The following is a 12047-nucleotide window of genomic DNA, read 5'->3' as shown; positions in this document are numbered from 1 at the left end:
TTAGTGATGAATGCTGAATAAATGTGCAAATTCCTTTTCTTTTCACATGAACTAAGCACGGTTTTACTCAAAAACAGATCATCAGCATTACCTAGATAGGGCATTTGTGCATTGAGATACCATGCTAGACTCCCGTTGCGTACATGCTTTCTTGATTAGAATATGTGCGTGTCTCTAAGCTAGTCTTTGACGATTTTTACTGAGTAACCGGTTGCTGGGATATAGTCTACGCAGCATGCGATTGTGGAACGTTTCGCATAACCACACATGTAAAAGCGAGACATTGAATGCTGCTCTATCCTGTCTGAAGAACACCCCTCCAAAAAGAAGAAGACAAAAGAGCGGCCGTGTGAAACCTCAGCCCCGGATTCTCAATGCATCACACCACATATGCACCGCCTGTTCGCGCTGCTGCTCCCTCTTCACCTCAACCCTGGGCGCCATCATGAACTCCTTAACTTCCGAGCGACCCAGATCCTTCCCGTCCTTGATACGATTCCAGCACTCGCGAACAACCGCCTGCGCATATTCAAAATCAATGTCGTTCTGCTCGCCCGCATCCAACGGTGCACCATTCTCCACTGCTGAGTACGCTGCGTCGGGTCCCTCATCTCCGTCTTCTGCGCCGACAACGGTGGTGATGCAGAGAACTATGCCAGGAGAGAGCATTGTACCTGACTGTGGCCCCTCGCGTGTGGCGCGCAGTTCGCCGAGCTGGATGGTGCAGAGGCCCGCGGTGTAAGAGGTCCCATCGCGCACGGAGAGTACATGGCGCTGTGCCCACAGCGCGGAAGACTGGCTCCTTAGCATCGAGGCGTGCGCGTCTTGCTGGCGCAGCGGTATCGAAGCGGTAGTCGCCGTTTGCGCGGCTGGCTGCGCATAGACATATGTTCTGTTTGGGGCGAGGGTGGAGAGGTGCAGCATGTGCTGGTACGAATGTGGGTATGGCGCTGGTTTACCGTCTGCACCCACGGGCGGCTGGTAGCCTGGGGGGATCACGTCGCGGAATGCGCGGTAGGAGAGCGACCATGTTGGTTGGCGGGTGGCGGTTTGGAAGCTCGACTCTATGCTTTGAGTGAGGGTGTTTACGGTGGAGAGGGCGGCCTCGACGCTTGTGGAGGGGTTGGAGATGAAGTAGAGCCTTTGTATGTGTGTTTAGTTATGATTTCAATTGAGAGTTTGGTTAGGTAGCTATCTGGCTTGCTTACCCGCTGTACTTCATCGTGGAAGCGGAGGAAAATGAAAAAAGATGCAAGTCGGGCGATATATCTCAGGCACCGCGGCAGGTGAATGGTCGGACATGACGGAGCCGATGGTTTGGGGATCGGCGCATGGGCAGCTGTCTTGCCCTCCCCTGCTAGCTTCAGGGTCGGGGGACGCGCAACCGCGTCGGGAATCGGCACTCCAGCCTTGTCGTCTCAACCATGGGCTGGCCTGGCCATGCAGCTGCCATGCGTCTCCTGTCTTTCCCATCCCATCTTGGCCGCATCGGTGTCCTATCCTGAGCGTTTGAACGCCGCCATTACATATTTTTATAGAGTTTTTGTCTATTGATATTGTTCGAGCTCGTCTTTCCCCGCTTCTTCTGGCTTTCCCCGCCGCTATCTGCATCCATTGCGGCACCGCCGTTGCACTTGACTACTTTAACTTTGCTCTTATTTTTAGATCGTACACCTATTCCAACCCTTTGCTACATGAGACTCCCTCCATAGACTTCCTCTGGCTATCATGAGCCCCATTGTCCGACGCATCATTGTACTGTTCGTCTCCACGACATTCTTCATCCTCGCCTTTCGCCAACTAGGCGCTCGAAACGGACTCCCCTCGCCCACCTTTACCTCTTCAAATCGCATCACAAACCCCGTAGAATGGAAGAACGTCCCCTTGCGACATCCAGTCGCCTCGCTGGCGCCGTGGCCGACAGGCTCGCCTGCTGCCATCCCCAGGATACAACATGAGTTTGGAATTGAGACGGAGCATAACAAGGCAGAGAGAAAGCAGAGACAGGCGGCGGTAAAGAAGGCCTTTTTGCATTCGTGGCGGGGCTACAAGCAGCAGGCATGGTTGCAGGATGAAGTGACTCCGGTGACAGGAGGCTTCAAAAATGGCTTTGGACAGCGTGCAGCGACCCTGGTGGATGCGTTGGATACACTGCACATCATGGGGCTAGACGAAGAGTTTGAGGAGGCAGTCCATGCAGTCAAGAAGATTGACTTCACCACTACGGCTGTCCAGCGGCTGAATGTGTTTGAAACAACCATTCGCTATCTCGGCGGTCTGCTCAGCGCCTACGATTTGAGCAAAGGGAAACATTCTACATTGCTGCATAAAGCAGTCGAGCTAGGCGATATGCTGTACGCCGCGTTCGACACGCCGAACAGGATGCCTGTGACACGGTGGGACTGGGAAAAGTAAGCTTTGTGTGCCTCGTGTGTGCAACCAAACTGTATACTAACGACCAACAGCGCTGCCCTGAGTGGCCACCAAGAAGCCGATGCGCAGGCGCTCAGTGCGGAGATTGGATCGCTGACTCTGGAGTTTACCCGTCTCTCGCAGATTACAGGCGACCTCAAATATCACGATGCAGTACAACGCATCGCGAATCTTCTGGAGAAACACCAGAGTCGGACCAAGATACCTGGTCTCTTTCCTATCCTTGTCAGTCCTTTCCGTGAGGAGTTTGACACTCATGGCTCCTTTACTATGGGAGGCATGACGGACTCGCTGTATGAGTACTTGCCCAAGCAGCACTTGCTTCTCGGGGGAGCAACGGATCAGTATCGAAAGATGTACGAAAACGCCATTGAGCCAGCCAAGAAGCATTTGTTCTTCCGCGCCATGGTGCCTCACAATCAGAACATTCTGATTCCAGGAAACGCGCGAATTAGTGCTGCGGGCTCGATCAAGCTCGAGCCTGACGGTCAGCATCTAGCATGCTTTGCGGGCGGCATGGTTGGTCTTGGTGCCAAGATCTTCAATCGCACTGAAGACATGGATGTCGCCCGAAAACTGGTAGATGGCTGTACCTGGGCGTACGAAGCCATGCCGACAGGCATCATGCCCGAGACATTCAGCCTAGTGCCGTGTGTCAACGATGAAGACTGCGCTTGGGACGTTTCAAGATGGCATGGCGCTGTTAAACGCGCATATTCTGGTGCTCTGCATGCACAGCATTACGATGTTCAGGACGTGATCAAGGAAGAGGGGCTCCAACCTGGGTTCTCAAGGATTGAAGATCCCCGGTTTTTGCTACGGTAAGGAGTTTGACCTCTACCCTTTATTTATAGCTTCATCTAATGCTGGCATATAGACCGGAGGCCATCGAGTCGGTTTTCATCCTCTACCGCATTACCGGCGACACTGCGCTGCAAGATACTGCCTGGCGCATGTTTGAGTCCATTGAGAACGCTACCATGGCAGAGTTTGCCCACTCGGCTATTGCTGACGTGACTGTGCCCAAGGGACAGGGTCCACTTAAGTTAGATGAGTGTGAGAGTTTCTGGATGGCGGAGACACTCAAGTATTTCTATTTGATTTTTAGCGAGCCGAGTCTTGTCAGCTTGGATGATTACGTCTTGTAAGTATTGGGCTCTGGTCAACGCCGCGACCATATTTTGATTGTGACAATGCTGACGGTTGGATAGTAACACTGAGGCCCATCCGCTACGCCGGCCAAAACAGACTTGATGGCCTGGATATTTTTAGTGGATATTCTACGATATCAAGGAAATCTAGCAAATGTACATGTGTATATATGATTATGGGAGTGCGGACACATTTTGTTTTGCCTCTTAGCAGTATATCTGGAAAATACATCTGAGAAGAATTGGGCGAACGCTATAGTCGAAATTTCATATAGACATAGACTATCGCCTGTTTGCCTCGCCGTTTCACAATACACAGAAATGCATGATATATGCCAAGACTTTCCCGTTTAGATTTAGTGTACTACAGCTGCACTTTAGTAGCTTAGTAACTCCTGCTTATATTCTCCGTCAGCGAGATGTTGTGTTTCAAATCCATGGTGTGACTGGCTATAGACAGTGGAATGCGGGGGTGTTTTTGTCCGACTGCTACCGTGCCCATAGCCCTTTCGAGCACAGTGCAGAAGCAAACCTGAAAACATCTATCTATTTGCTGGATGTCATCTACTTCACGACGCGAGAGGCTGACTATGTCCGGTGCATAACAAGTAAAGTTTGGCCAAGAAATATGTTGGGGATTACATTCTTCTTCGATGGCAACTTGGCATGTAGCTGGAGACGAGATAGTCCACGAACAGTACCGGATCACAAATCGTTGAAGTATATAAATTGTTTTGTTCTCGGACTTCACCAATTCTCTATCCATATGCAAATTCTAAACTAGTCCCAAGTCAACTATCCATCTGTACAGAATCATGACAAAGACAATCGCTGTTATCGGCGTAACAGGGAACCAGGTAAATATGAACTAAACCCACCACCACACCAACATCGTTACACAAGACACTCAAACCCCCAGGGCTCATCCGTCGCCCGCGTATTCCTCGCCGAGCCTGGATGGAAAGTCCGCGGCATCGCCCGCGACCCGTCCAAGCCCTCTGCACAAAAATGGTCGTCCCAAGGCGTCGACATCGTCCCCGGCAACCTCGACGACGTCTCCTCCCTCAAGCAAGCCTTCCAAGGTGCGAACGTAATCTTCGGCGGCACAGACTTCTGGGGCCACCTCAACGACCCAGCCACACAAAAGCTCGCCGCCGAGCAAAACCGCACCCCAAACGAAGTCGCATACGACCGTGAGGTATCCCAGGCGAAATCCATCATCGACGCCGCAGCCGCCAACATACAAACGCTAGACCGTTTCGTGCTCTCCACTTTGTCCGAAGCGAGGAAGTGGAGCAACGGGACGATCAAGTGGAACTTGCATTTCGATGCCAAAGCCGAGGCTGTGAATTACCTCAAGTCTACGTATCCGGATTTGCTGGCTAAGACGAGTTTCGTGCACTTGGGGTACTACGCTAATAACTGGAAGTCGTTTAGTGGGACGCCCACGAAGCAGGCGGATGGGTCGTTTGTTGTTAGTTTGCCCATGAGTGGGGAGAGGAAGATACCCATGGCGGATCCGGTTGCGGATACTGGTAAGATATTCACGTCTCTTCTTTTTTTTCATGTCAACTTGGATTTTTTTTGATGTTGCAGAGGCTGATATGTTTGAAAAGGCCGTTTCACCAAAGCGCTGGTCGAATCGCCTCCGGGTATTACTCTGAGCGGCGCCGGCTCGTTCCTTTCGTTTAATGAGTGGTGCGAAATCTTTGGTCGCATTAACAATGTTAAATGCGTCTTCAAGACTATACCTCGCAAGGTGATGGAAGAGGCAATGGGACCTATATACGGGCTTGAGATTGCAGACATGTTTGAGTACTTTGACAAGTATGGGTTTGATGGTGGGGCTGAAGTTGTCTTTCTGTGGGATCTGGGGGTCAAGGTCAAGTATACGACGATGGAGGAGTATATGAAGGGTGAGGATTGGAGTTCTGTGCTGTGAAGTCCTTCTTTGGCTGAAGCTGAGTATACCATGGGTAGTGTACGGATTGAAAGCTATTCTCGTTCATGTGATGACGACCCTTGCGCGACAATGTTTTGTCACATATTGTCGACTTGTATGAGTTCTCTTCTTTGTACTGCTATGATCTTCTATACCGAGATCATTAGTGGGATGCAGGCCTAGTTGGGTGCGGGGTACATGACACGCGCGGTTAGTGGCAGCCGTGACAGCGACGATCAACTCTGTCACCCACATCTTTATCCTCATATATCTAGTCTCTTATAACCCAAAATACGACTAACTATATGCAAGGGTCACTGGTGGCCTCCGGAAGCGTCCCATCGTCCGACGATTGGTCGGCAATCAGAGTGTTGCTTTTTTGTATCTACCAAGCCGTTGACCTCATTGTCCCTCTGGCAACTCGATAAAATCAGCCCATTTTCACGCGAGCCAGATATCGAAGGTCAATTGCACATGCTGCTTCTCTCTTGAGAACCTTACTTTTTCCATGCAAGCCCATTGCAGCAAGGGCTCATATGGTTCAGGAACATTATTCCGACTTGGTCAAATGCATGTCACTGCTCAGAGCAATTCACTAACCTTGACTCCGGATATCACACCACTACGGCACTGCAAATGCCGTAGTTCCCCAATCACATCGTTCCATCACAAAGAGTCCTAGGTAAGTCTAGAATGCCGATAGTAACCTTTGTACAATGCCGACAGCGGCAAGCCGCTCAAGTCAGCCGCGCAGCATGCACCGCACAGGGCTCGACTGAGAACCTAATCGATTGGTAGACCAGTGAAAGATAGCCAACTCAATCTGCGCACTCCTCTGCCAAGAGGATTGGGATTTGGATACCAGACAAGGTTAGCTTCATGCGTTCGCGCAGCGATCTACGCTGAGGGCACCCCCACCAGCATTATGCTAATGATGTACACACGGCGATACGGACCTATAAGTTGCAGTCGTCATTCATGGGGTAAGATGTGCCATATGCGATCGCCTGCGTATCATCGCAGCCTGCTGATGGCTCTTTTCTGGGTAGTCGTGCATAGCACCTTGTAATACATGTACTTAAGCGGAAGGCGCCCCACAGGTTGCATTGATAAGGAATGTGTATCTTGTTTTGCTTGCTGTGAAAGGCGTTTGGCTTGATCCATGCTAGCTTTCGTTTGTTTTATCAGTGTGTAGAAGGACTGGGCCTATCTTGACGATTTCAGCTTGGGGCCGTACAAATCACTTTGTCCCGCCACATTTGCGGGTATTCTGAGAGCCGAGAGAAAAGTATCGGTGCCAAAGAACCAAGAGAAAAAAAAGAAATTAAAAACGAGTACGTAGTCTGAGATGCCGTTCAACCTTTTGCTGCTGCTGGGCGCGGCTTTCCTCGTTGGCTCGACTTTAGCCTTTCTTCGAAGAAGCCGACGCACCATTCTCCTTGAGCGCCTTCGCGCTGGCGGGCGAAGAGTATCAGGAGCAAGAACCCCTCCAAGATCTCTATCACCCAGCCAAAAGACGGAAATCCCTCTCGAAGTCGACTACTCTGACACGTTCCCGCCATCACGGCGATCAGCACTAGCCGGAATCTTGAAAGATGGAGAACTCGACGAGCCAGCAGAGGATTGGACGAAGAACATGCTACGAATGGAAATGCCATACTTGAAAGCCGACGATGCAAAACGTCTCCCCTGCGGTTTTTCCGTCAAAGAGATCAAGGCTCTCGGCGACTTCCCTGACTATGCTACCCTCAGCGGCGTACCGCTTCCAAACCCATATCCCGAGTTCGACATAAACAAGGCACTGCCTCGACCATATCGACCGTTCCGATGGCCATACCACCAGACCATGTGTGAGTCTTCCTAAAAACCCCCCCCCCCCCCCAACGACATATCTTTGAACTCTACTAAGAACCAACACAACCAGCCCTCAGCAAACTCCAACCCGATTGGTGGATCGAGCTCGAAAACACCTACACAGAACGCATCCAACAACGCAAATCCCTCTTCACCCAACATGGCACCGACGTCCTTGACGCCCTCCCCGGCTCCGAGCTCGCCTGCAAAGAACTAATGGAAACAGCCGTCCAGTTCCTCTGCGCCCGCTACCCGCACTACTTCTCCCTCTCCCCAGACAAGTCCATTCTGCGAAACGGTATTCTGGACTCGGAAACCAATATCTCCGCCACACACCCGTTGCACGTGCTCCTCGACAATGTCCCCGAGGACTTTGCCATCATGCTGCGCGATGAGCGTAGCGGCCGTTATGTACTCCGCGCAGGCGTCATTTGCAGTGCGTTGGGCTGGAATCTAGGAACGAAGCTAGGGAAGCATCTCGCGGATATTCATGCGCCGATTCCGGATTATAAGGAGAAAATGGCGTTTTCAATGGATAGGTATGTTTCTTCTTCTTCCCTCTTCCATGTACCTCAACCCTTTTCCACTCCCAAAAAAAAAGGCGTCAGAGCAAAAAAAAGAAAGAGTCAGTGTGAAGTTGGTAATAGATTGGAGGGAAAAAAAATATTTGCTGATAGAAGGGAAAAAGATACTTTAGCAAAAAACCAACCGACAAACCCATCCAACGCGGCTCCTGGGGCCTCGAAATAAAAACTCCCCTCTACGCCCCCCCTTCTTCCCCCCTTCTCGCCCACCGCAACCACCAACTACCCCCTTCCGAACTACCCCTTGAGGACATCCACTTGCGCGTGGACTGGCAGACGCTGCGGCGCCTCCCGCTCTCGGGGGCTGTGGTGTTTAATTTCAAGGCCGTGTTTACGCCGGTGCAGCAGTTTAGGGATGAGCCGCGTATCCCGGGATTACTGTTGAAGGTGTTGGAGGAAGGAAAAAAGGAACTGATGGAGTACAAGGGGACGTGGCATGTGGAACACGTGGTCAAGGATGCGTTGAGGGCGTGGCATAAGGAGCAAGCAGCGAAGGGGTGGGTGGAGGAAGGGTGGGATGCTGAGACGTTGGGGGAGAGTCCTTGGTTTGAAGGGTGGGAGGGGAAGTGGAGGGGGATGCAGGGGTTTTGAGAGAGTTGGTTGTCGATGGAGGTGGGAATTTGAAAGATGTATTTTTGTAGGAATTTTCAAAGAGGGATTGATGAGGGGGACGAAGAAGAACTTCACTTCCCCAGTCTCTTTGCTATATCCCCTCGATAAATCCATGCTGCAGCTCCTGCAGCCACCGCTCCCAGTGTTCCGAGGACCAACGTTGTGTTACTCACGTATGACTCCTCGTGCACACGTCCGATCTTAGTCGTCTGTTTTCCAGTCCCAAAGACGACCTTGCTGGCTCTCATTCCACCCTCCTTCTCAGCCCCTACACCATCACCATTTTGTACAGGCTTGACGCTTGTGACCTCGAAATCCTCCCAATCAACCTTGCTCATCATCTCCTGATATTCAACCACCGTGCCTGACCAATTATTCGTGATTCTCCCTTCGCTATTCTTGTACCAACTGCTACAGTTCGGGTCCGCAAATGAGCTCGTGGCGAGTTTCTGCTGGATCTCATCATTGTACGCTTTTGTACGCTGGGCGTTAGGCACGAGGCCGATTCGCTTGCCACGGCTACGGGCGTCGAGGACAGCAGCAACGAGGGCATTGAGGTAACGTGACTGGGCCTCGATCATGAGGATGATTGAGTTGTGGCCTAAGTTCGTGTTGGGCCCGTAAAACATGCCAAAATTAGGTAGTGAGGGAATGGAGGTGCCGTATAGGGCGTAGGCGCCGCCGTTCCAGATGGAAGAGAGGCTGCGGTTTTGCGTCCCGGTCACGTGGATGGGGTGTAGGAACTCGAGGGTACGGAAGCCCGTGGCGAGGACAATGGTGTCATGGTCATGGTGTGTGCCGTCTTCGAGCTCAATACCCGAGTCGGTGATTCTGCGTATCTTTATGGTCTCAAGCTGTGTCTTGGGACTCGCGAGAGCGGGAAAAAAGTCGTCGGATATGATGACGCGTTTGCAGCCTGGGTTGTAGCCTGGAGTGAGTTTTTCCCAGAGATCAGGCCGGTTGGGAATCTGCTTCTTCATCATGTCCTTGCAGGCGGCGCGGAAATCTTTGGCCATGGGGCTTTGGCTGTTGCTTACGGCGTCATAGAAAGATTCACGGAAATCCATCATCATGCTGCGAATGCGCCAGCTAACAGGGGGCACATAGCGCTGGAGGGCACGCCTGAAGTCGCTGATAGGACTGTCGAGGCGTGGAATGACCCAGTTGGGAGAGCGCTGGTATACTGTCAAGGACGAGGTTTGGGGCAGAATATCGGGTATGATTTGCGCAGCTGTTGCACCTGTTTGTTTGGTTAAGCTAGCTTATCAAGCCACTGAGCACTGCGATACATACCGTTTCCAATTATTCCAACACGCTTCCCCTCGAGACTGTGGCTCCAGTCCCAGCGTGCAGAATGCATGATTTTGCCCTTGAAGTCTTGCAGGCCTGGTATATCGGGATATCGAGGCTGATTAAGCTGGCCGACTGCCGAGACCAGAAAGTCGCATTCGATGCTGTATCCAGAGGCAAACTCAGCATCCTTGCTACCGATCACGTTGACGTCAACTCTCCATCGATTTTTAGAGTCGTCCCATGCCGCAGCCTCGACGGCAGTGTTGAAGCGAATATATTTGTACAGGTTGTACTTGCGTGCGACATTCCGAAGGTAGTCGAGTATCTCCTCTTGCCCTGGATATTCTCTCGTCCACTCCGGGTTTTGCTCAAACGAGTAACTGTACAGCATGCTCCAGACATCACAGCAGCAACCAGGGTATTTGTTGTCGTGCCACGTGCCACCGACACTAGAGCCCTTCTCTACAATGATGAAGTTGTGGCATTTGTTGCGTTTGATGAGGTCGATAGCCATGCACATGCCTTTGGATATTTAGCCCCGTACAATCAGACTATCTGGCTGGGATACTGACCAGAGATGCCGGCTCCAATGATGACTACTGCAGCATCGGTATGGGTTTTGTTCTGGACCGGAACCTGATGCCATGGTTGCGAGCCGCCCATGTTGGAATTACTCGAGAATGTAAGGATTAGGAGATGGAAGAAGGATTGAGCGGTCTAAAGGGGGATGCAAGAGATGAGGGAGCTCAGCCAAGTAAAAAAGCAAGCCACGTTATATGTACAACCAGCGCGACGACTTTGCTGCCGTGGGGACGAGTGACATGAGCATTCTAAAGCTTACAAAAAACCAGCAAGCGGTATAGCGCCGGCATAGTGCAGTGAATGGTGGGGAATACGATGGAGATCCTCGGCGAAATTGATTTGCAGACAGCTTCCCCTCTTCCCATATCCGTCCAGTTCCCGTCCGAGGTCGTGCAGCACGGTGCTTTGTCATTATGCAATGGCGCTTCCGTTTTTACTACAATCGGACATATTAAGCCTAATGAGGAAGAGTGCAAATGTATTGTGAATCGAATGCCCTGGCTTGCTGCAATCCATGCACAGAAGTGTTCACGGGTGATAAGGAGCGGTGGTGTGGGCTCTCAGCAAGACATGCGTAGCGGGTTGTGGGGAATGCGCAAGGGCGGGGAAGGCAGTATCCGGCAATGGTGGGCCGGAACACGCCAATCACCAAGCGAACTCACCAGACGCGCCTGACAACAGGTGCGGACAATATTACAGGCCAGCCCAAGTTGTAGTATGTCGTCAACGAATGTAGTTGACAGAACATACACATGTGCGTATGTACGTGCGAAATGGACGAGCTGAACAGGGCTTCCCGCTTCTTCGCCCACCGTCTGGGTGGTCTGGCAGTGCCTGGTTGTGTATGGCCCCACGACTCTCGTTGTCGTTCCCCCTTGGACCAAAGGCCATGCTCAGCTTCTATTGCTCAACTCTTTCTTCACCGCTGCTGCTGTTGTTGTTGTCGTGGTTTTGCATCGACCTTGTTGCTTGGTTGCTCGTCATTGTCTTCCGGCGGAGGTTCGAATTCGCGTGTGTGTACCACGCCCCATCGCACCTTTTTTTCTCCTCGGCTGTCTTGATCTTGGTGGCTGCTTGTACAACGTGTGGAGCCTGTGGAATCTGTAGGATATGTAGAATCGATGGAATCTGTAGAACAAGTCGAATCCGTACAACTCGCAGGCTGGGCCGGCATGATAGGAATTGGAGTGACTGCTCGTATTCGCATCCATGCCTCGCTCATCTCCAACCTTGAAATGGGGAGCCGGCCATGTCTGGGCTGAGTTTTGAGCTCGCCTCGTGGTGTCCTTGAGTATCCATGGTGCCGGTCTGCAACAGTGCTGAACCTATCATGGGTGGTGGGGAGTTGTGTCGACGAGGCGTGCTTGGTTTCTCTGCGATGATGAGCATGATGGCGTCTGTCGTGCAGCATGTAGTCTAATGCATGATGCAGACACGGGCACTTCATCGCTGAGGGCGTGGAAGCCCGCGAGGAGGAAGCTGTTGTGCATCTCTTGACATTGCAAGAAGGCGACGAGGTGCAGCGGGTGCCGCTGAAGCCTCTTCATGGCTTCGACTTCTAGGGTCGATGGGAGAGATGCATGGACGTTTTCTGAG

At 51.8% G+C, this 12047-nt stretch overlaps 6 protein-coding genes across 6 annotated transcripts; 3 read left to right on the top strand and 3 right to left on the bottom strand.

The window, feature by feature from the left end:
* Positions 1-87: 87 nt before the first annotated feature.
* Positions 88-1292, bottom strand: COCSADRAFT_37220 (uncharacterized protein). Its single transcript, XM_007702176.1, has 2 exons — positions 1209-1292; positions 88-1141 (listed from the first exon to the last, which is right to left on the bottom strand). Exons 1-2 carry the CDS (start codon positions 1220-1222, stop codon positions 358-360), a joined length of 798 nt encoding a protein of 265 aa, XP_007700366.1. The 5' UTR covers positions 1223-1292; the 3' UTR covers positions 88-357.
* A 182-nt stretch (positions 1293-1474) lies between these two features.
* On the top strand, positions 1475-3912 carry COCSADRAFT_143429 (glycoside hydrolase family 47 protein). Its single transcript, XM_007702363.1, has 4 exons — positions 1475-2411; positions 2466-3254; positions 3311-3577; positions 3645-3912. The coding sequence occupies exons 1-4, from the start codon at positions 1729-1731 to the stop codon at positions 3685-3687; spliced, it is 1782 nt and encodes a 593-aa protein (XP_007700553.1). The 5' UTR covers positions 1475-1728; the 3' UTR covers positions 3688-3912.
* A 411-nt stretch (positions 3913-4323) lies between these two features.
* COCSADRAFT_118300 (uncharacterized protein) lies at positions 4324-5560 on the top strand. Its single transcript, XM_007702362.1, has 3 exons — positions 4324-4441; positions 4504-5119; positions 5201-5560. Exons 1-3 carry the CDS (start codon positions 4400-4402, stop codon positions 5524-5526), a joined length of 984 nt encoding a protein of 327 aa, XP_007700552.1. The 5' UTR covers positions 4324-4399; the 3' UTR covers positions 5527-5560.
* A 1314-nt stretch (positions 5561-6874) lies between these two features.
* Positions 6875-8555, top strand: COCSADRAFT_160842 (uncharacterized protein; the record flags this gene model as incomplete). The annotated part of the gene is made up of 3 exons (XM_007702361.1): positions 6875-7376; positions 7451-7919; positions 8069-8555. 3 exons carry the CDS (start codon positions 6875-6877, stop codon positions 8553-8555), a joined length of 1458 nt encoding a protein of 485 aa, XP_007700551.1.
* Positions 8556-8647: 92 nt separating this feature from the next.
* COCSADRAFT_171703 (uncharacterized protein) lies at positions 8648-10532 on the bottom strand (the record flags this gene model as incomplete). Its single annotated transcript, XM_007702360.1, has 3 exons — positions 8648-9816; positions 9870-10391; positions 10442-10532. 3 exons carry the CDS (start codon positions 10530-10532, stop codon positions 8648-8650), a joined length of 1782 nt encoding a protein of 593 aa, XP_007700550.1.
* Positions 10533-10915: 383 nt separating this feature from the next.
* COCSADRAFT_37216 (uncharacterized protein) lies at positions 10916-11700 on the bottom strand. The gene has a single exon (XM_007702175.1). The coding sequence runs from the start codon at positions 11671-11673 to the stop codon at positions 11371-11373; it is 303 nt and encodes a 100-aa protein (XP_007700365.1). The 5' UTR covers positions 11674-11700; the 3' UTR covers positions 10916-11370.
* Between the last annotated feature and the right edge of the window lie 347 nt (positions 11701-12047).

This window comes from Bipolaris sorokiniana, assembly GCF_000338995.1.
Source record: "Bipolaris sorokiniana ND90Pr unplaced genomic scaffold COCSAscaffold_8, whole genome shotgun sequence".
NCBI lineage: Eukaryota > Fungi > Ascomycota > Dothideomycetes > Pleosporales > Pleosporaceae > Bipolaris > Bipolaris sorokiniana.
The sequence above is the reverse complement of the archived record's forward strand: the minus strand, read 5'-3'. Positions and strand labels throughout refer to the sequence as shown.

What these genes read in the sequence shown, in the direction of transcription:
- COCSADRAFT_143429 (XM_007702363.1), top strand. Translation starts at nt 1,729, where the DNA reads ATGAGCCCCATTGTCCGACGCATCATTGTACTGTTCGTCTCCACGACA. An exon ending in ACACGGTGGGACTGGGAAAA is followed by an intron (nt 2,412 to 2,465) that starts GTAAGCTTTGTG and finishes AACGACCAACAG; the next exon opens with CGCTGCCCTGAGTGGCCACC. An exon ending in GATCCCCGGTTTTTGCTACG is followed by an intron (nt 3,255 to 3,310) that starts GTAAGGAGTTTG and finishes GCTGGCATATAG; the next exon opens with ACCGGAGGCCATCGAGTCGG.
- COCSADRAFT_118300 (XM_007702362.1), top strand. Translation starts at nt 4,400, where the DNA reads ATGACAAAGACAATCGCTGTTATCGGCGTAACAGGGAACCAG. An exon ending in TCGGCGTAACAGGGAACCAG is followed by an intron (nt 4,442 to 4,503) that starts GTAAATATGAAC and finishes TCAAACCCCCAG; the next exon opens with GGCTCATCCGTCGCCCGCGT. An exon ending in GGATCCGGTTGCGGATACTG is followed by an intron (nt 5,120 to 5,200) that starts GTAAGATATTCA and finishes ATGTTTGAAAAG; the next exon opens with GCCGTTTCACCAAAGCGCTG.
- COCSADRAFT_37216 (XM_007702175.1), bottom strand. Translation starts at nt 11,673, where the DNA reads ATGAGCGAGGCATGGATGCGAATACGAGCAGTCACTCCAATTCCTATC.